The 22,112-nt window shown below is 40.7% G+C and overlaps 1 protein-coding gene across 6 annotated transcripts in view; it reads right to left on the reverse strand.

Annotated features, from left to right (window-relative positions):
* Window positions 1-22,112, reverse strand: part of PIKFYVE (phosphoinositide kinase, FYVE-type zinc finger containing) — a 65,851-nt gene that overhangs the window by 15,699 nt on the left and 28,040 nt on the right. For all 6 annotated transcript variants that reach the window (XM_071562763.1, XM_071562761.1, XM_071562760.1 and 3 more), the window contains 16 exons: window positions 18,964-19,026; window positions 17,146-17,275; window positions 16,614-16,794; window positions 15,211-15,285; window positions 14,464-14,571; window positions 12,561-12,701; window positions 11,805-11,931; window positions 9,399-10,585; window positions 7,961-8,061; window positions 6,737-6,808; window positions 5,014-5,185; window positions 3,549-3,727; window positions 2,974-3,087; window positions 1,314-1,422; window positions 1,047-1,201; window positions 387-477 (listed from right to left, as the gene is read on the reverse strand). In XM_071562763.1, the coding sequence (XP_071418864.1) occupies window positions 387-477; window positions 1,047-1,201; window positions 1,314-1,422; window positions 2,974-3,087; window positions 3,549-3,727; window positions 5,014-5,185; window positions 6,737-6,808; window positions 7,961-8,061; window positions 9,399-10,585; window positions 11,805-11,931; window positions 12,561-12,701; window positions 14,464-14,571; window positions 15,211-15,285; window positions 16,614-16,794; window positions 17,146-17,275; window positions 18,964-19,026 (3,005 nt within the window). The remainder of the gene's footprint in view (window positions 1-386; window positions 478-1,046; window positions 1,202-1,313; window positions 1,423-2,973; window positions 3,088-3,548; window positions 3,728-5,013; window positions 5,186-6,736; window positions 6,809-7,960; window positions 8,062-9,398; window positions 10,586-11,804; window positions 11,932-12,560; window positions 12,702-14,463; window positions 14,572-15,210; window positions 15,286-16,613; window positions 16,795-17,145; window positions 17,276-18,963; window positions 19,027-22,112) is intronic.

Here is a 22,112-nt window from a genome sequence, read left to right on the forward strand (position 1 = left end):
TTTTCTTTTTCACAAGGGATACACATGATAGGCAGTAACCTAGAGCCTACTGAGATAACCCAATTCCTACCTAGGCATACCCTTGATGATGACTGCAGCTCTCTGCTGGTAGTGTTCATATCAACACTATAAAATATCACAGAAAATCATCAACTCCTATTCATAACTAGTCTTCTTCTGGACAATATGGATCTTAGTTCACATCTTTAGGAAAAGATACATATACTTAAATGCAATTTAAGCTTTTACAGCTGAAAACTACAGGATGCAGTAAAACCAGTTTCCTAATTATTAAAGTGAAATGAAGCCACTCTTAAGACTATTGTATCATCACAAAAAAAAACCCCCAAACAACGTTTAAGAGGCTTCTAAGCCGCTACTCATACCTTGCTTTCTTCACCTTGCCTCAGTCTCCCAGGGCTTGGGGGTACTGATGGACGTTTCCTCCCTTTCTCTTGCTGGAAGAGATCCTGCAATCTTAAATTAAAAAAAAAGAAATTAAAAAAACAACCAAAAACAAACAAACAAAAAAAAAATCCAAAACCAACCCACATAAAACACTCCACTAATTAAAAAATAATCAAAAGATAGGTTACTGGTATGACTTCTGAATGACACAAGTTATAAAGTTTCTCCATACTAGAATACAGCCACAGCATCACTTCACAAGTCTTTACTGCAAACTCAGATTGTTGCTAACATGTGCCAAAGCAATATTACAAATGGCCAAAGACAGCACATTTTCTTCACCTTTGAGATAATTTCACCCAAACAACTGGTCTCCCATGCTCCCCTATTTACATCTCTTCCATCTTTATTCAAACAACACTTTTTTCTCCAAATGCAAGTTGCACTCTACAATACAATACTTTTCTTATATGGCCTCAAATGATTTTCTGTTCCAGTCAACCGCCTTAATCAGTAGAAGACATTCAGCACAAGCTATAAAGAGCAATGGTGCTATGGGGAAAAAAGGTACAGCAGAACCTCTTCTATAACCAACAAAGCATCAGTGTTGCCCATGATTACAACACTTGTCCTCTTACCTATTATTCCAGGCTTGTAGCATCTCACAAAGTCCTTGCTTTTTAGCTATCAGGGACTCAAAAACAGATTGCAGCTGTTGAGGTGTGTCTAATGATGATGAAAGCAGCCTTGCTTGGATTTTCTCAGTCCAGTTTCTAAATTCCCCTTCTTCCATCTGCCAAAAAGAAAACTGTCAGTGTTCTGTCACCTGAGACGATACAAGCTCTAAGTCCCACACATATTTCTCTGCCTATGGTCGGTCTGCTGATGTGAAAATAGTCTATTACCTCTTTTTGGGCAAAGAGGTCTTCCATCTTCTCTTCCCTTGTTTTACTGAAAGTATCTGTTTTCAGAGAAGCAAGGCGATCATCGACAGCAAGATACACTTGTGACACCCTGTCAACAGGGATACAAAGAGTTAAGCTGTGACTACTTGGAGCATCTTCAACGTTCTTTAATAAAAGTCTGAGCATGTTTAAGGCTAGCATTTAAGAATACAAAAGACAATACATGAGCACCTTCCTGAGCAGTAGGCTGTCCCACTGAATTTAAAGAGAAAGTTGGAAAAACTTCACTAGCAATAGCAGAAACAAAAAAGTTACACACACTGATATTTCTGTTCACAATTTAGTCTTAGCAGTGGAAGCTGTCAGAGAGCAATACAAATGTCACAAACACATTACTAACAAAAGAGAACCGTTGTGTCACCTATGCCTAGGAAGAATCTGGGTCTGCAAGATACACCTCCACCAGCAGACTCAGAAATAATGAGTACTTCTATTTCAACTCTAAACACAGCTCCACAGGTTTTCAAGTCAGGTGGTCACAGAGACATCAGCCATACAGGAATGCTGCAACCAGGCAGAACAGCAGCTGGGCTGAGTTTAATAATCAGGCCTGTCTTCCACCTTTTTGTTCCTGCTTACAGAAGATGTCTAAGCTTACTGTAGTTTCCCTTAGCCTATAAGAAACTACCAGCCTGCGTGTTGTTATCATATTCAATAGCTAAAAAAGCAATGACTCTCATAGACCAGAGAGTTTAGTTACCACATGACTAATAAAAGAGAACAGTTCTGTTTGGACAATAGGTCTGAGCAATGTGTTTGCAGTTTTTTGGGGATGAAGACACAGTTTAAACTCAGAAGCCCTATACAGCAATGTTAGGTTAAGGATACAAACTATTACCTGGAGTTTTCAGATTAGGTCTTTTAGGACCACCTCCTCCTCTGTTTCATTTTTAGCATTACAGGGAGTGTTGTAGTTTTGGATGTTAAAGAAATTCTCTCCCTTCCACTAACAGAATTCAAAAGCTAATGCCCAACCCTCATGCCACTAGTTAACAAAGGAGTAGCCAAGTACTTTGAATTCCAGCTTGATTGCTGGAGTGAGGGCTGGGGGGGGTGAAGAGGAAAAACCCCCTCACTGTTTCACCAGACTGGTGTTTGTGGGGGAATTGAGTTGCCCTGGTCTTGGCCATCTGTTGCTCTGTGCTGCTCGTCGGAGAGAAAGGGAGCGAGAAGAGCTGTGCCTCTGGTGTTAGGCCCTTTGCTACAGATCTTTATTTCCTGGGCCAGCGTTCCATTTGCAAGGGAGTGAGCATAACCATCATCGACTCCCGTCTCTAGTCTCTCATTTCCTGACCAGCGGACAAGGGAGAGGACTCTACACTGCCTGTCAGACGGTTCTACCCCACCCTCTTCTTTGGCCTCCCTTGCTCCACATGAGTGATTCAAAGGAGTCAGCGTCTCCCGAGCCGACTTTGTCTTTGCCTTACCAGAGAAAACCGTGAGTCACTTCGCTGCCAGCTGAGGCGCGGCAGCGACCCCTGCTGTCTGTAAATAATGATATTATTTAACTAATCTTACACTAGAAAAAATAGTTATGTGTTCTACTAATAAAAGTACAAAATACAAATAAGATGAGGAAGACATTAAAAACAAAGCTTACTTTTGTGAGAAATCCTTGAGATCCTGCAAAATAGTAACTTTTAATGGAGCCTGTCGTTTGATGTAGATCTTGGGGAGTGGGACACACACTTCAAGCAGCCTGATTGGAGAGTAGCTGAGAAGGCAACACAACAGCTATTATCAAGACTCACACCCCACAGTACTTGTTCTACACCATATTGAGGTTTGAAGCCCTTATATGAAAAGGGGCACTGTCAATGTGTTCAGGGCTTTAGTTACTTTTAGCAGCAATAACACCCTGTTCATGTCTGTCCTAGGCAAAAGAAAAAACCACAGATCATACTGCAAAAACAAAACTCTGAAAGCTTCTGGAATTAAAGTGTTTCCCTTCTGTAACGTGAACTGGAACCATCTATTCTTAGAACACTGCCCACCACATCCAGGACAGTGACTGTCCTCTGCAAACCAGCACACAATCCTGCACTTGAGTTTATAGTGCAGTTATGCTGTCCCATACTGTACTCACAGTGAAGGACAGAACTGATCAGTGCTTACTAGAGCTATATGCTTCACATAGTACCAGAGAAAGAAGGAAGTTCTAGCAGTGGAACTCACCTGAAAGATGCCACCATCTGATTATAGGAAAAATACTGGTGATAGTCATGATGAATGGAATGACCACAAGGCTCTACGTTGGCCCTTCGAGTGTACTGGTACCCATAGAACCTCAGCTCAAGGTATTTTGCAAAAGACATTGACCAAGAGTCATTGGAAAGGGGAACAACCGGTGTCACCTGAAAAATTGAAAGCCAAGCATCTCGATTTCATCCTTCAAACAAGATTAAGGATGGGCTAATCTAGACATCAATCTAGTATTTCCAGTACCAGAAGCACCCATGACCCTGAAACATACTAAACAACACAGACAGCATTTATGCAATGCTAAGGTCAGCATAGTTAAAATAAACCTGATAAACAACACTAGTTGATGATGACAGGTGCTAAGTTGGGGGAGTCCAAACATATCCTTCATGGAAGCCCATATCTGGAATGCTATTTCTCTGCATAGAGACAATTTACAGCAACCCAGCCAGCAGCAATGGTTACACTATATGCTTTTGCCCTGATGATTCTTCAGCTACAAATGCATTGCTTTGTGGTGCATTTCAACTTCAGCAGTGCTTGAAAGCTTAGAGCAGACACCGCTTTACACACACATAACAGCCAAAAACATATTAGTGTTTACATGAGCATGCAGAAATGAAAGGTCATAGAGCAGGTGTGTACACAGCAGTGCAAGCCTTGCCATCAGCATTTATGTTAACTTCCTCCAGGTATCTTAAACATCCATGTTTAAGTTAGCATAACTATCATCCACATGGATAATTGAGATGTTTTACATTTCAGTCACCACATGAATCTTTTTTCATTAAGTTTTAGTCTCGTCTCTTTGAAGGCTCGTAATGTTTAGCTAGAGATGCAAAGCCAGTAAGCAATGTTTTCTTAGCTAAATTACAGAACAAGTTTCAGATAATACACAATCTTACTATCTTGTGGGCTTTTTTAAAGCAATTTAGCATTCCTCTAATGAAGATGTTACTTTCTAATGACTCCTAAAGGAATTCTAAATATCATGTTGACACAATGCAGGCTGTTCAGTCCACAGCCGATAAAAGAATGCCAAGTGGCTTTAGCCAGTTACTAACCCACTAGGTCTTGGCATCTGCCCTTCCCCATACATACATCATTTTGATGCTCGTACTGATTCACTCCAAGGAAGGGACCATACTCTCCACCTCTTAGGAGAGAATTGCATTTTTTCCACTTAATCTATCCTCTCAGAGTCAATTTTGACATTTTCTAACAAGACTATCTCACACAAGATGTTTCACCCTCAACAGCCCCAATTCTACAAGAGGAATTTGTAGGTAACATGAGAACATCTGTACCAGTAACGGGTTTTCTGTTAGTTTAGCCATAGCTCCAGGGATGAGCACCTTGAAAATGCTGCCTTCCCAAAGCCAGTCACAACAAGAATACTACACTGGAACAGCAATGATTCTTAAGTCCATGCCCTTACCTGTTTGCACAGTCTGCACCAGGAGTAAGTAAGGATGGTGTGCTGGTACCCAGGGACTGGGGACTCCAGTTCCTTTAACACAATTTGCACACAGCCTTGCCCATGAACAAAGCGACGAATGTGGTGCACCATTGGTGTTTCACAGAACATGCTGGGACATTGGTAGGAAGGCCTTAGAGAGAAATAGAAACACTTATGATTGATCATATACTAGGCACTGCTGAAGAACCGATTCAACAGATCCAATATGCCTTTTAATATCATGGTATTAATACCATCGTACCTTCACTGTAAAAGTTTCTAAGCCTTTAGTGAGGGCTGATTCTTCAGAATGAATTGTACTCATTTAGAAGTAGCGTATAAGGAAGTTTCACTGCCAGCAATGGTTGTACAGGTCCCAAAAGCAATGACTGGACACTGCTTGCTATCACCTTTTTACAATGAATCACTTTCTACCAACATAGTATACATAATCTACAAAATAAAGATCAAAGCACTTGTGGAAGTGCCAGGCACCAAATTAAAAGACCACTTTGGCAGTGTATCAAAGCAAATGCTACCGAGGACAAAGATGTGACAAAGAGCCTTCTAAATGGCAATGTTTCAGCTCCAGAAGGAACAGGTGAGCAAAATAGTGCCATATAGCCTCTTTGAACAGTAAAACTCAGCCTTTCTTTAGATGGGTTTAAGTCAGGGAAGAAATACCAATATAAGAAAAATAAAAGCTGAATTGTCTAGGTACCAAAGTGAAATAAGGAATTCTTCAAAACCAGAAAGAGCCTGAAAAAAACCAGGTCCTCCTTGTTCATATATAAAAATAAAGAATTTTAATTACTGAAACTATGGAGATTGAGAAGCATTCACTTCAGCACACACTACTTAGTGAGCAGAGAGAAACAAGAACTTAAAAGTGCGCAGCTAAGCTTCTACTCCTCACTGATCACCATAAGGCAAAATACTTGTTCCTCCAGAGAAGGCTGAACATCAAGAGCGTTTTGCTACTGTAAGTGGCCAATGGAGAGAACAGAATAATCTTGCCTTTTGAGGAGCCACAGGCTTACCTATGCAGCTTGACAGCCCTCCGAGACCCTGTACGGGGTTATGGCAGCACTAGTTATTATGGAAACAAAGAACTACACCTTCGTGAGATGAAATAAATTACACAGTACTTTGCCTGGGCTAAAAATGTTCTGGACCATTTGCATTAGCCACCTTGCACACATGACAAAACCTTGCTCTGAGATGCTAAATGAGTAGTTTTTATCCAGAACTGGTATGATCAGTACAGATGCTTGTCTTGAGAAACAGACAATCAGAATACATGTTCAGACTCTTACCAAGACCCTTAGAGTCCTAATTGATACAAAAACGTGCTGAGTGAATACATTGGTCTTTATGAACTTAAAAATCTTGTTTCATAATCTGTTCCACTTCCTCATAATGGAAAAAAGGACAGGGCTAAAGTAGGAAAGCAATGGATGTATTTGTTTGTAAGGCGTGAGCACAACTAAGTGAATTCGTAATTCCAGTTCCTGTTTACTCTATCATGACAACAAATAAAAGAGAGCAACAGATCGAAGTGGTAAGCTTTACTAGGACACAACCAGCTCTGCAGACTGGCATGCTACTCTCCTAAGTGATGGAGGGTGGCAAGTCAGCTTCATAGAGCTATCAAAAGCTTTGGTTTTGTTTAGAATGAAATTTGGAATAAATTCCTCCTCACCTGAAACAGTAGCGCTCCAGAAAAATCCCTAGAGTTAGGTCATTTTTCCCATAGAACTCCATGGTCACAATCCTAAAGCAGAGGAAAAAAAAGCTTTAGAAACTGGATGCTGCCACACCTGTGCAATGGCCTTCAGGTACACAGATCTACATCCACTGCTGGCTTGTTTACAGCCCCGTACACCTTCTAAGACTTTTTTTCTCCTCCTGACTACCCTTCCTAGATCCCTGCTGTCAGGTTTGCTAATAATGAGATCAGAGTCCTACTAGAACTTTAAACTTGACATTTAAGTCTAATACAATTCAACAGCACTTATGAAAATCATGTTCAAAAATATCTAGGCACAGAAGTCTAGACAGCCTGAAGCTTCAAACACTAACATTTAAATAGCTACAAAAAGGGTACTTCCAGAATATGAAAAAAAGCTTAAGAAATCCTTACTCTTCCAGAATATTTAACAGCAACTTTTGTTGCCTCAGAATCTGAGGCAGCCAAGCCATTTAAAATGTGTATCACTCTAAAGTGTCACAATTCAGATATCTCAAACATCACTACTTTACATACTCTTATAGTTGCGTCTTCTTTGGTTCATTTCTAAGCTTTTACAGGAACTCTAGACCTTTCCCTGACAAGAGGACTTCACTTTATTTTCAATTGAGCTAAATGATTAAACACCAACACCTGTCCTGTTTAGTAGAGAAAAAAATGTGTCATAAGTAGCACAAAACAAATGACAGCCCCCTAAGCTGGAAATAAAGCTCTTAATACTAATGACTATAATATGAGAAAGGTAGCAACATATTCAAATGCCACTCCTAGAAAATACAACCTACAAGGACTCAGAGAGTCTCTGAAGGCTCATTTTTGGGCTTGGACATTGTTGTGTGTGTTCATTTACACTAGAACTCTTCCCCACAAGACTGCATGCAGTGCTGCCCCCACACAGACATCACTCTGCAGTGAAAGACCAACTAAGCATTTGGTTTCAGGCTGGGCTTTCTTGCTCATGCCTTACAGAGGTTTCAGAGTCTATGCAATACTGCTGTGGAGTCACCTGAGACCAGGCAAGGCAAAATTCTCTTGGCAAAAGTTGCTGTTAGAGGATGGGTACAACCTACCAAGGAGTCCTCAAAGGAATACTGCTACAAGGCAGGCACCCACCTTGACTTCAGGGAAAAAAAAAAGATAGCAACTGTATAAGCTTTAGAAGAGTAGTTTTCATACCAGGGACTAACACAGGCACTTGGAGCATTGCTGGACTGAGCAGAAGAGCTACTGAAGAGAACACAGAGCCTCTGATGGTTTACTGGACTCAGGCAATCCACCTAGTTAGAGAGAAATCAACTCATTCACTGGTTACAAATATCTCCATTCACACACAACTTCTCTTGACAAAATTCTGTTCTAGTTGTTTTATTTAAAGACAAATCTCTGCTTCCTCCTTTTGTACAGATTAACTTGGCATTATCTCCAAGTTTCAGGTAAACTCATACTATGTGTAATTTGCTGCCTGCCATTTTGAGAACAACATAACTGTGTTTCTGTGGAAATGAAGTCAAGAGGAACAACAAAAGCCCCCAAACAAATATCCAGAGCCTCTAAATCACTGTACAGTTTACACCACCTTGCATTCAAAACTCTGCCAATATATTACATCTCAATTACTCATTCAGGCTATAGAAAGATTTCCAGATTTATGTTCTCTATGAAGAGATTTACTGCACTGCAGCAGGAATGGAGTTGTTTTCCCTTCCACACCCTGCGGAACTATGAAGTTACCAAATACTTTTCTTTGATCACTGAATAAATTTAAAACAGCATCAACCAGTCTGATCCAAAGCAAAGGCTAGTCTTACAGTTTATGGCCTGTAAAGCTACAGATCTACATTTAAGCACCAATTAAAAAGTGACTTCTGCTCATGAATATGGGAGCTGATTGTCTTAGGGACAAAAATGTTTGGCTACTGCAAGAGATGAGTTCTGCTACTCTTGTTCACAGATTTATTTTTTCCTGAACAACTTACAATTCAAGAGAGTCCCAAGATCCTTATACCCAAAATCAAGCTAGTTACTTTCATGGTAGTTTACCAAAACTTTAAATACTTTGATTACAAGCACATACTCCCTTGCTTTGAAATTTCAAAGAACATTCCTCCTCCTCCATTATGAGAATCTCACTTTTCTTTAGACCTCCAAACTTTCAAAATCAATCAAATACTTTAATGTCATTACATCTTACTGTTTGCTTCCATGACATTAAGCCCCGTCAAAATGAAAATATTACACTTCTGCAAGGGACCAAATACAAGGAGCAAGAAAGCTCAGTTTAAGAAACTTCTTAACATTTGCTCTCTCTCCATGGACTCATTTTCAGAATCACTTAGGTACAGCTGAGTCAAACAAGCAAAGTAATACACCGATTCTGGGCTGACACTGCATTTCTCAGAGAAATTTTGCAGTCTCTTGTTCTGAATGACTGCAGAGCATTGCAATCTAAAATACAGTTATGTCCCAGTCAAGACAAAAAAAACCAAAACTCCCCCACAATCAAACAAAAAGAAACAGAACAAAAAACCCAAATCCCTCTGGTTTAATTTGAGACCTCCACATACCATGAGAAACTGATGCAACTTGGGTTTTCAGCAGCATATCTCAATCTTACCTTATGAGACCATGAGGATTCACTCTGAGTCAGTCCCTTCTCCTCCTCTTCAGTTCTGCACCCAGTTTTTCCAGTAGGGACACTAGACACATCCTTAATCTGGGCAAAGGGATCTGTGCTTTTCTGCAGTATCCTCCCTCCTCTGGCCCGATAGTCAGCGAGCATTCTGGCTAAGCTCTGGCTATCACGCAGATGTTCTGCTATTCTGGTATTAACCAGCTCATGAGAAGGTAAGATTTGGATAGCCTTGGCTTGGATACTCCCATTCCTTCCTTGTAGTCCAGAGAGATCCCGCAATAATTGCCTCTTCCTTCTGCTTTCCAACTCCTTGTATTCCTTATTGAGGAGAGGAGACCAATAAACTTGCTCAGGAAAGTATTCCCGGGCAGGGCATCTCATGCCTTTTTCAGTCAAAAGAAAAGGTTCACGGAATGCCAGTACTGGAGAAATACAGAGAATGACATCTTTCAACTCCTGCTTAAATGCTGCAGAGTAAGTCTTGAGACGATCCTCAGAAGAGGTTACCTCTTCCGCGACATATAAACCAGTATCATCCTGGAGAGGGTCTCTGAAGACTCTCATCTGACTCTTGGACTCCTGCAAATCATCTGTCTGTTGAAGAGGCTCTAGTGACTGGCTATCCAGAGTGACCAAGTGCTGGTCCATGCCATGGAGGGGCAGCAGGGATGTTTCAGGTATCGCAAGAGGTACAGAGCTGAAAACTGTAAATGGTGACTCCACTTTGTGGTGCTCTTGCTGTTTTGAAGACACTATTTCCAGTTGATTGTTCTCTTGGTCACCTCTCTCAAATAAACCTCTTGGTTCAATCAAGCTGACCTCATCAGAGGACACTGACTCAGAGATTACAGGCAGCTTTTCACAGGGTAGTTCAATGTCTTTGACTGCTGTGCTGAACTCCTCACCATTGAAGAGATTCTGTTGTTCACTTTCATCTCCTGGCTCCTCAATAAGGGAGTGAAAGGAAGTGTTTTTTGTGAGAGTAGGGGGCATAGCAAACTCATCCATAAGAAATGAGATTTCCAGCTGGGAATGGTAAGCCACACAGACCATGAAGATGAGAATCTCCTTCACACGAGCCAGCTCATACTCTGCAGCACCACACAACTTGATAGTGCAACCCAGGTGCTGGGGACACCCTTCAAAAAACATCAAGGGTTTTGTCTGATCTAGAATGAAAATAAAGCATAGAAGTTAAAACAACAGCTACAATTAACCTGCTTTTAGCTATCTCACACACTGAAGAGATTGTAACAAAGTGCAAGTTACATTGGTAGCTACAGAAATTCCCAGCACTGCACTAACTTATTTTTGCAAGCAAAACAAGCATTTGCCGTGAAACTTCTCCTGTTCTGTAAAACTAAACCACCATAAAGTCTAAGTGAAGGACATATAGAACACACTGGCCTAAACAGCATACTCTAAGATCACTGTAGACTGCAGCAGTGAAGCAAAAGAACCACTGTCCTCTCAGGCACATTTGTTCATCCTTACAAGTCAAAAGTCTATGACATTTTGAGGACAACTGAAAGGCTGGAGGGGCAATGGGGGAGTGGAAGGAGAAGTTTTTAGGGACAGATGGGATGGAGCTTGGAGCAACTTGGTCTAGTGGAAGGTGTACCTGACCATGGAAGGGGGGTTAGAACTAAATGATTTTTAAGGTTCCTTTGAACCCAAACCTTTGTACGATTCTATGAAGAGATGCAAAGACTGCACCTCCACAAAGATATACATCTAAAGCATTTATGTGTGCCTCCACCACTGGTAACCTGTCAGGCAGCATTTCTTCATCCTTCTTTGGCAGACATCCACTGCCTAGGGGAGTTACAGAGAAAAAGGAACCTCGTCTCTCAAAGGTGCACAACGACTGGACAAGGGCCAATGTGCACAAATGGCAACAAGGTAAGTTTTGATTGGGTATGTTAAGGCTGGACCAGATAATATTTTGAAGTCCCTTCCAACAATGGCTGTTCTGTGATTCTGTATTTCAATGCAGAAAAATTCTTTAGAGTGAGGATGGTGCCCAGACAGACTATACAATCTCTCTTCTGCAATATTTTCAACAGTTGGCTGACAAAAGCCTTAGAAATCTGATGCTACATTGAAATGAATCCTCCTTGTTTTGAACAGGACATTACAAACTACAAGGTGGCGGGAAGAGGAAAAACAGTTTAGGAGAAAGAAATCAGTTTGATTAAAATCTATAGTGTGTTTCATCTTAGTAAGATCATGCTTTTCTGTCCACACTGTAGTTTCAAGAGGTAAGAGATGAAAAATGAGTACAATACTACTAGATGACACAAGGCACCCAACAGCTCAGAGCTATTTAAAAGGAGCAAAGCATTTATCATTTCACACACAAACTAAGACACATCAAGCTTTACTCACCATTGGGCAACTGAAAAACTTGCATGTAAAATTTATGACAGGTTCCCAAACGTGGTTTGGTCAACAGTTGATCCATTGACATCACTAAGTCTCCCTGGGTCATTCGACTTACCCGGTCTAACACTTGCTGTAAAAATAGAAAGAACAATAAGAATCTACAATGAAAAGAGGACACTGGCATCCTTATCTAGGTCTTAAAAATAAGTTAAAAAAATCACCAGTGTGAACCAAGAAATCTCTCATACATCCACAAAATACAAGAATCTTAGAAACACAGTTGGGTAAATATTTCTGGTGAGAGGTAAGATGGTGCTCTTCCTTGAACTTTTCTTGTTTGAATAGATCCAGGTACTGCCAGTAAGTGCAGTGCAGTCAGCACAATGCTGGTTATGCCAGAAGCTCACTCAGCCAGGTTCCACAGCTACTGTGTGTATGTACCCTGCCTCACAGGGACAGAGGCTCTCTGCAGTCTCTAAGGACCCAGGCATGATCTGCTACAAAGAGGTGTCAAACTAGAACTAAACCAGGGTACCAGATCCTATCAAACAAGACACAGTAGAGTACCTATGAAGAGCTGAGGAAAAGTTACACTCTAGGTTTGCCTGTGTTGCCCTCTTGGAAGAGAATTACCATTAAAAAAGAGCCTAGATTTGCTTAGAGGAGAAAATGATACAACTCTGCTTTCTCTAGGGAGCTTGCTACAAGGAGATGCTAGAGATCTACCAGAAGGCCCAGTCTCTGACTGGAAATGCTCACCGGCTTGACATTGATGACCAGAGTGATGCCATGCTCCAAGAGCATGTCCTGGGCAATTCGGGACACAGTCTTCTCAACAAGGACCAAATTAGGCCTGACATCAACTATCCGCTGCACGTAGTTCTTCAAGAACTCCCTTTCCTGCAGACAGGAACAAAGCATGGCAGTTAACTACTGCAAACCCACCTGAAAAAACTCACTTTAATGCTTAATATTACTTTTCCCTTCATTTAATACTGGCCTTTCCTATAAAACAGGGAATATGGCTATCCAGAGAGCACCATCAGTTGCCCACTGTGCACGTTTTCTCACTCCCACAGCCCAACACCCAGTTTATCAGTAATTTGTTATAAGCACTAATAGCACATGAGACTGTAGCGCAATGACAGTGTGAAGTCAGGGACTTGCAGCAGAACCCAAACATACATACATGCACCTTACAACCTCACACATTAAAAGGCTTTATGTTCAAAAGGTGCTAAAACTAGAGCTCGTAAACCAAAGGAGTTTCCAGTATTATGTTCTTGACCTTCTGATACATGCTAATGTTGAGTGATACTCCCATTCAGGAAGAGTATGATCGTGGTCTACGCCTCTATAAGTCTGTAGACACACCTCAGTCCCTAAATTTGTACTTAGGGACAGTGCTCCTGGAGTCCCACACCAAACGCCATGCATTGCGTAATTGCTTTTCTATCCATATCCACCTTGTAGCTTCATCTCATTCCCCACACACACTTCTATTACCATGCACAGAAAGAGAAATGAGGCTGCAATGCATCAGAAATAAAGGTCTACACTTCTAGAGGGAGGATACAGCTTCCCAAGCCAGGTATTCTCAATTGTGTTATTGCAGCTCACATCAGTCAGGTTTTTAAAGTTCTGTGCAATATGCAGATTCCACAAAAGCAGTTTGACAGCTGCTCAGAACACAAACATTCATGTTAATGTAGCAAAGATAAAGCTCTTACTACAAGATAACATTTTCAATTGAACTAGTACTACTGTAGTATTTTCTCTTCTACAGGATTTTAATGAAAATTCACAATTATCTATAATTAGTTCTAAAGCAGACACTGAAATAATCACAGAGACCAATATTTACAAAGTATTTCAGATACTCCACCCCATTCAGACAAAAGAGCAGGTATGAGTTTAACCATTTACTATAAAACCAACCCATTAGGCAGGTAAGTTTTATTGCTAAAGCTCTCCTACCTGTCATACTGTCTATTAATCACCAAACAGAATGGTCTCAAATGCATGCTAAGTAAATAGTCAAACACAGAAACAAACTCAGCAGGTCACCAAATACCCTTGTTATGAGTATCCTAGCAAACACCTGAAGACCAATTTTCAGACAAAAATGCAGTGTGTTAAAGAAAAGGTCTCTATATGTCAGTGTTTTCATACTTAGGGCATGTCCCTGTTCAGAGGGGCAGGGCACCTGTTCCAAAGTGACATTTTCTAGTTCCTCACTTCATTAGGTCAGTTTTAGTTCCATTTTTTCAAGCTTGACAAGAAATAACATGGGTGTGACCTAACCCTAACCTACACTAACTTTTCAAATATTTCTTCACACACCTAATCTTATCTAGCTCTAGCACTGCATAAGGAACACACAGTTCAGAAGTATCTTTAGAAACAACACAAGTTTTACAAAATGCTGCATTGTGAGGATCAAAAGCTCTTGGCACATGTAACTCGAAGACAAAAACCCTCAGTGGAAGACTACAAGTTTGTACTGTATTTACTGCAGCAGTTATCTTAGCTAGCTTACTAGAAGAGGAAAGCTTTCTCTTTTCTATGCAATCTCAGTCACTCAACTCCACCTTACATACTGAAAAAAATGCACATCATGATTTTGGGGTTTTTTTAACCAAGAACAAAAGCATATTCTCACCTGAAGTACTATAGGCTCTATGCAGGTAAACTTCGTTTCTTCTCTATAGAGGTACTCAATTGAGCACTTCAGCAGAAGAATTTTGGGATTTTTTAAGCAAGAGTTCATCTAAGAAAGACACAAAAATACTTAAAAATACAAACACCTGGAGGGAAGAGGAAGAAGTACATAAGAAAAAGAGATAGACTTCCCACAACTGGTGTCCCTGTCTGTTACTCCCCACTCCCTTAAGAGTGTCTCAGCTATTGACCCCATCCCCTACAGACCCAACTACACATTCTTACTCCTTATGAAGTTGTTCCACCCAGTTGTTGGAGTTTCACAGACACAGTGCAGTAAGCAGGCAAAGCTACAGTTTTCCAGTCACTGCTAAGAACCCTGAAGTCTTGATACATCCAGTTCACTTCTATCTTGCCCTCCTGCTTAAAGGCTTGTTTTACTATACTATTGTAACTCAGAATTACAAATAGTTAGAAGCTGAGGTAGTTATTAGATGCCTTATGTGGTGGTAGGAATGGAAAGGATGTCATGTATGAGTCAAGTTTCTCCCCTAGAATCTTGGGCTAGGAAAAAAGACCAGCTTGGAAAAGAAATGCTTTAAAAGCCATTCTTTTTTGGGGTCTCCAACTAGAGAAAACTCACAAAACTCCTGAGTGATGAGAAAAGCTTCACTACACAAAAAGCAAGTCGCTGCACACTTGTTTCCACAGCAAGCATTATTGTAAGCACTCAATCAAGCTGCGTTACCTTTTTGTGTGCAACATTCTTAGTGCAAACAAATCCATTCACCACCATGGAGTCAAATTTCTTTCCACCAGGGATCTAACAAAGCAAAGAACATTTTTAGAATTGCCATACACTCCCACATCTTCTAGTGCAGTAAACCCAATACATGGAACACCTATTGTAAGTGACGTGCAAGCTTCACCCACACCCTCAGGTATCACCTGAAAGACCAGATACAGTCATGCTGCACAGAGAAGTCTTTTCCTTTAAAGCCTGGCAAACTAAGGACAACATGAAAACAAGTACTACATTGTAGGATTTCCATATTTGTTAAGCCAGGTATAATGTGGAGCACAATAAGGGAAACTAACTTTGATAGGCCACGGGTAGCACGCATCTTTGCACATGCCGTTTCTATTAACAACAAACAAATTGTAAGGAAAGGGAAGGGGGAAAAAAAGAAGAGAGAGAAAACCAAACAAACCTCTACCTACTATTTGAACACATCAAACAGCTGACGAGTGTGCCTACAGCCACAGGCAATCACAGGAGTAATAAACAAACAGGTTTCTGAATAGTATGTTTCAGAGGACATTTATAATACAAACATGTGAAAATACCAGACAGCTATGAACAGCTTTCACCTCTGAACAACTCTCTCTGAACTGGAGTTTCAGGAGAAGCAGGAACAAGTGATGCTGCCTGAAGAGATGTCACAGAGCTACCACTAGAATCATAAGGTTCTCCTCGTATCTTACACAGCTTTCAAGCAAAAGAGTCCTGCTGAGGTGAATTTGGCCAAGGAAAAATAAGCCCAAATCTTCAATCATCAGTCACACCAGCTCCTCGGCTGTTAGTTTCACATCAGACTTTCAGAATAAAACTTTGCTTGCCAGCCTTACAGTTCAACAGTGTTAACACTGGGCCATCTGGCAGAACCGGATACACCATTCCATGACAATTAAGTTATCCTCTTGAAGAAAGTCATTGTACTTGGCATGAGAGGAGTTGAATCCTCCGTAATGGATAGTTACAGGGCAGCAGACTGCTACACTGAGTCCTGCAAGGTACTTATCCAGCATTTGGTACATCTCCAGATTCAAGCACAGAACAAGCAGAAACCAGAAAATGAAGCAAGTCACTACAGAGGTGCTACTCTTTACTAACCTCTGGAGCCTACAGCCTGAAAGAAGGTCAGCTCCAGGGCATTAAAGCACCTTTCACAGCATGCAAAGTTCCGTCTGTGCAACTTTTTCCAGAACCCCACCTTATCCAAAGGCCACATTGCCCAATTACACCACTGAATATGCTGGGGGCAGGGGAAGGGAACTATTGTCAGGGGAAGGGAACTATTGTCTTCAAACAATGGGTGCTGCCAACAGCTGCACCCTTTTTCTTTCCTACATCCACTGCTTGAAACTTACTTTTTTGATGTGGACAAACTGGCGGATATCCATGTCATCATCCCTGTTCTTGACATCAGGCCGTACTGTCTGAACCACCTGGCAGACCACAGGTACAATGATATCCCTCCAGGACAGTGACAGGGACTCATTGTATAGAAGCTGCTGAAGCAGCGCCATCATGTGGTTGTGATTAGCAGACCTGTAAAAAAGGCAAAATAAATACATTTTTCTTAAAAAAAAATACAGCACAGTGATTAGCTGAAGTCACAGTTCAGAACAGATTTTATAACATTTACAATACAAGAAGTCCTCTCAAGGAACAGCTGCCTAGAATGTCCTACAGTCAACTCTGGTCCTGTACTTCAATATATGAAAATCACAAGGAAAAGAAACCAATCAAAATATACTGCAAAAATGCTGCTTTCTCAATGCAAATTAGTTCCTTGCATTATCCACTGTACATCAAGTCCCACTGAAAGCTGATGGAACAGAGGAGCGGCAGGAATTTTTACTCAAGATATGCAAATTCCTTTTTCTACATGTTTCTTACAGCAGTCTTTCCATGGCTTGCTTCTCCCCATTCTCTTCTCTCAGCAAATCCAGATTACTGTGGTGCCAACCCAGCGGTGTGAAAAAGAGTTCTTTGGACTTCTCCTCCACCCTCCTGTTGAATAATGACTCTGCAAGAGACAAACACATCTTGTTAATATAAGGTCACGGCTGAATGCCTCTGTCTTTCTGAAAGGCTGCTTTGACAAGGAAAGAATTTACTCACACATAAATCTAAGCTTCTTGAAATACTGAGTTTAAGGTAGATGTCATAGTAACATGATGCTGCAAACAATTCTACAGTGCACTGTTGTACAGAATCCTCAAGGATCTTCCGCCAAAAATGTGGCATAAGCTTTTTGAAACATCTCAACACATCTTCTCATCTCCACCCACCTAACCATCATATACACAAGTGTCGCTCTGCTATAATAAGCAGGATGTAAATGATGTCTGAATCCACTGAATATAATTTTTAAAATCCCAAATGTCAGCACTAACTATAACCATTTCTGATTTTGGAAACCGAAGGTATGTTTCAGTTTGAGGAGGCCTGCCACTTTCAATTGCTATATTGTGTAACTCCTTAGAATTGTTCTCTGTTTTGAAGTACCAAAATTAGAGGTTATTTCAGCACAGTTGTCTCTGCTTTGAAAGAGTAAGTAGGTCATTTCCCACACAGGCATTATGATATTATAGAGCGAAGTTATAAACTTTGACATTCTCATAACAGCTGACTATATTTTAAGTCTTTTATGCTAGTAGCATATAAATTTTCATCAAGCAAGTATCTAAGCCTTCAGAGTTCAAGCCTAAAACCCTGAGGAGTTTTAAGCAAAGTCCTTAGAAAACAGTAATCTAAGCAGGACTTTTGGAAAAAAAAAAGACTCCTAAAAACAACAATTAACTTCTTCCAGATGCTCCATACACAAAATTAGTTGTGTAGAAGGTTAACAGAAGTTATGTTGATTTCTCCGTTTCTCCTGCAAAAGCTCAGTTAAAAACTAAGCATCAGTTTAATCGAAGACTTCGCTTTTCAGGCTGCACAGACACTGGGGTTTCTCACAGACTTTCTCACAGACTATTCTGAGTTGGAAGGGACCCACAAGGATCATCGAGTCCAACTCTTATGTCAATGGCCCACGTAGGGGATTGAACCCATGACCTTGGCATTATTACAACCACGGGTTTTTTTAACCAACTGAGCTAATCTCAGGGTTTCCCCCCTTTTTCCCCCTTACTTCCTCCTCTTAGGAGCTCACTAAAAACAACAGAACTAAGTATCAAAAAGAGCCCCCAAGTACATCTGGCCATGACATCAGAAGGCATGACAGCTTTAAAATTCATAACCACGTGTAATGGCCTTTCATTTCAGGAGTAATAGTGGTGAGGGTGGTGATGACAGGAAACCCAGAGAGATTTAAGAAATGAAGCTTTAAGCTACTCTGTAAAAGCAGTGCAATTAATCATATTACATCTTCATTTGTTTGCACAGAAAGTTAAAAATTGGTTACATAAGTTTGTTGATTAACAAATTGTGAACAGACTTGCCACTTACATTCATTTTTTGAAAAAAGTAAAAGCTTTTCTTTGAGCCCTTTTGAATGAAGAAATCAGAGAAGTGAAAGAAGTATAAGCTTTAGAATGCATTCAAAAAAGTCAGAATATAGTTTATACATCAGTCTTTCCACAGATAAGTTCAGATTTACTGTCAAGTAAATATTTTGAAAGGGTCAGTGCCCTGTTAAGGGAGAATTAAAAAGTTTCCAGCACTACAAAGAAGAAATGCACAATCACAACATTGGAAGTTTTTCCTTACCTTTAATAAAAGCGTCACTTATGGAGAACATCTGCTGCCCTCCGTTTTCAGGATTCAAGTACTCTGAAAGAAGAGAGAGGAGGGAGATAGGCGGAGCCAAAAAAAAAAGAAAAAAAAGAGACAGGTTACACTGGTGTGCCCGTGTAATTACAATGTACACGCCCACACCAGAAGAGGCAGCATTACTCATCTAAGTGTTTAGTCACCAATTTAGCAACAGCTTGATGAGTAGTTAAGACAAGAATATTCTCTCGTTCTATCAGAAAGTTCTATAACAACAAGAAAACAGTACATATTAATGAAAAGAAACAAAACAAAGTAGACATGAGCAAAAACTGAACTAGGAGTTAAGAGTCTGCTTTTCCCAGACCCAGACCACCCTTTTCTAGACCTGAATACAAACGTGCGAAGACGCGAGCAGACACCACAGCAATGGTCTCCTCACTCTGGTGTAAAAATGCAGCTTCAGAAACCATTTTAGTCTCCTACTCCGCTGAACCATCTCAGATTGAAGGAGACCAGACACAAAATTTATCTTATACAGTGAAGGAAACAAAAGACAGCCTACCTTTAAGAGCTAAAAGTCTGTGGTCTAGAACAGTTCAAATATTTGGAGGAATTCATGCTGACAGAGGTGGACTCTCAGCAACAAAGCAGCGCAAGAGATATATCACTTTACATATGGAAAATAGGATGCAACTCCATCTATTACCCTTATTTAGCTTGCTAGATTTTGATTTTTCATGACAACTGGCTACAAAAAGCTTGTTTTCTCTAGAGGCCATTAGGTTCCTGTGCCTTTAGTTGGTTCCTCACTTTTACAAAAAGGGATTCTATGGTGGGAAAACAAGAGCAGTAGCCCAACTTCTTATATAGCATGATTACCTGGAGCTCAAAGTTAACCCTTTGTCACCTTCCCTGACAATGGTCCAGACCTATTGCCGCAAACAGAATGCAAAGCCAGTCTGCTTTCAGCCACCAACAGAAAGCAACAGAAAGCTGACAGGACATAAGCAATCACAAAGCTCTGAACAGCACCACTCAGGAGTTCCCTTCCATGACACCATTTAAAAAGTTTGAGCTAGTGTGCAAATAGATACTCCATAGGGGATCACCATATGAAGGAGAAGTTACAAGATTCCCTTGCAGCTTGCTGGTTATTTGCAGATTCTTTTCATCTCTTGCTTAGTTTAAGAGTTCAGCATTACAATAAACTACTGCTTAATGAAAGCTGACTCACCCTCAGCATTCATTCCCCCACAGCCCCACTGACTACCTAGAGAAAGTCATGCAATGCTCGAGCTCCACAAGAGCTTGTATACACGCTCCTCTATCCCTCTCCACCGTGCAACAGCCTCAGGGCAGAAGTTCTTACTGTAAACACACTCCAGTTAGGTCTGGCACATACCCCTGACCGGCACAGCCAAAGCAGAAGTTATCCCCAGCTGAAACCTAAGCTTAGTTATGCTCTGGACAAAGACAGGCAGCACCTTCAAACCAGGAACACTTCTAGATTTCTAACAATTCAGATTCTAGACTACTGAGTGATTTTTAAGGTCACTTCCAACCCAGACCACTCTATTACTCTCTTCAATACACCTTCAGCTCCTATAAACTTTACTTCCAATTGGGCCCCAGGGAAGCTCCTGACAAGGTGAGATTTCATACCTTTTCTTAGACTAGAGAGATAACACACTCAAAGGTGTGAGTCTGAGGTGGTTAGAGCGGCTAACAAGCACATTTCTTATCTCACATCATCCCCACATGCATCATGCACCACAAAATGGGAAAGGGGGATGGGGGATGTTCCCGTAGCTTATTTTCTAGCCTGAAAACTGAGGCACATTCTCAAAAGAAGAACGAAAAAGGCTCCTGGCAACAGCACGCTAAGCCTTGGCAAGCAATGGTGATAAGGAACTGTACATGGAACTTCTTCTCTTTCCCACTCCTTACTAGATGCAGGCATCAAAAACTAACTGCCCCAAATACCTACTACCAGGATCAAGGCTATCTGGCTGTAAAGAAATTCAGAAAAGAAAGTGTTAACTGGATCTCTTTAAAAAACAGCAACTAAACCCCACAATTAAATTTGCCACTTAATCTCTTCCCTCAATTTAAATGCAGAAAACAATCTTACTTTGTTTCCCATTCTGATACATACTATAAAGTACCTCTGTCTTTAGGCAGATGATACTATAAATGAGTCACTATTCTCAGCTAACATGGAGTCATCACTCAAATTTCATGGAAACACACCAGACATTAGTCAGCCTAAAACACCATAGAAGTTCTGCCATTAGACTATACACAAACCACTCTGTTCCAAAACACAGCTGATGGATACATCACCCACCCTTGCTTCAAAGCAGCTGACCTCTGTGACTTGGAAATTGCACATCCCTTAATCATTCAGAGAAACCCACTAACCTCTTAGATTAAAGCTGACCTGCACTTCTAGCACTTCATGTTTTTTTATTGCCAGTCCTCCCCCCAGTGACTGTAATTTACACAGCTATGAGGAAATTACAAGCTTCAAAAGGATGGTGTGATCTTCAGTTTCACCTTATTATTTCAAAGAAAATCAAGTCACTGTCACCCAGTCTAACAAGAGACAATGCCAACACATCAAGCTAAATCTGTATGTCTGTAAAAGCCATAGGGAAGTTGCTGATCCTGACAGCAGCAAACATACCATGTCACTGATTAACTATAGCAGTCTGTTCTTAAAATAAGCATCTATATAAATGGGACATGGTTTCCAGTTTCTGCTGTCTAACCATTGTGATACTCTAACATCTTTTTTTGAATACAGCCAACGTAAACATAAAGTCTCTGACTTCAGTATTTTCAGAACAAAGGTTTAGGAGTCATGTATTTCACTACCCCAGGCACTGCAGCATGCACTGTAGGGTTTTGTCCCACCTAGTACTGCCTACAAAATTTCAGTCTGCCTATTGTCAATAAGTGTTTCTTGCTACTCAGGATATTGTTGCTCCCTGATTAAGCCTTTTCTCTAGGGATTCTCATGACAGGAATTATAAAAGAAGAAAAAAAAAAGGTACCCTAAGTTCTCTGTATTTGCAGAGCATATAGATTTTTCCAAAAACTGCAGGATAATACCTACCTCTCCATGATACGTTTTCATGGCA

Source organism: Pithys albifrons, chromosome 8, assembly GCF_047495875.1.
Source record: "Pithys albifrons albifrons isolate INPA30051 chromosome 8, PitAlb_v1, whole genome shotgun sequence".
NCBI classification, from domain to species: domain Eukaryota; kingdom Metazoa; phylum Chordata; class Aves; order Passeriformes; family Thamnophilidae; genus Pithys; species Pithys albifrons.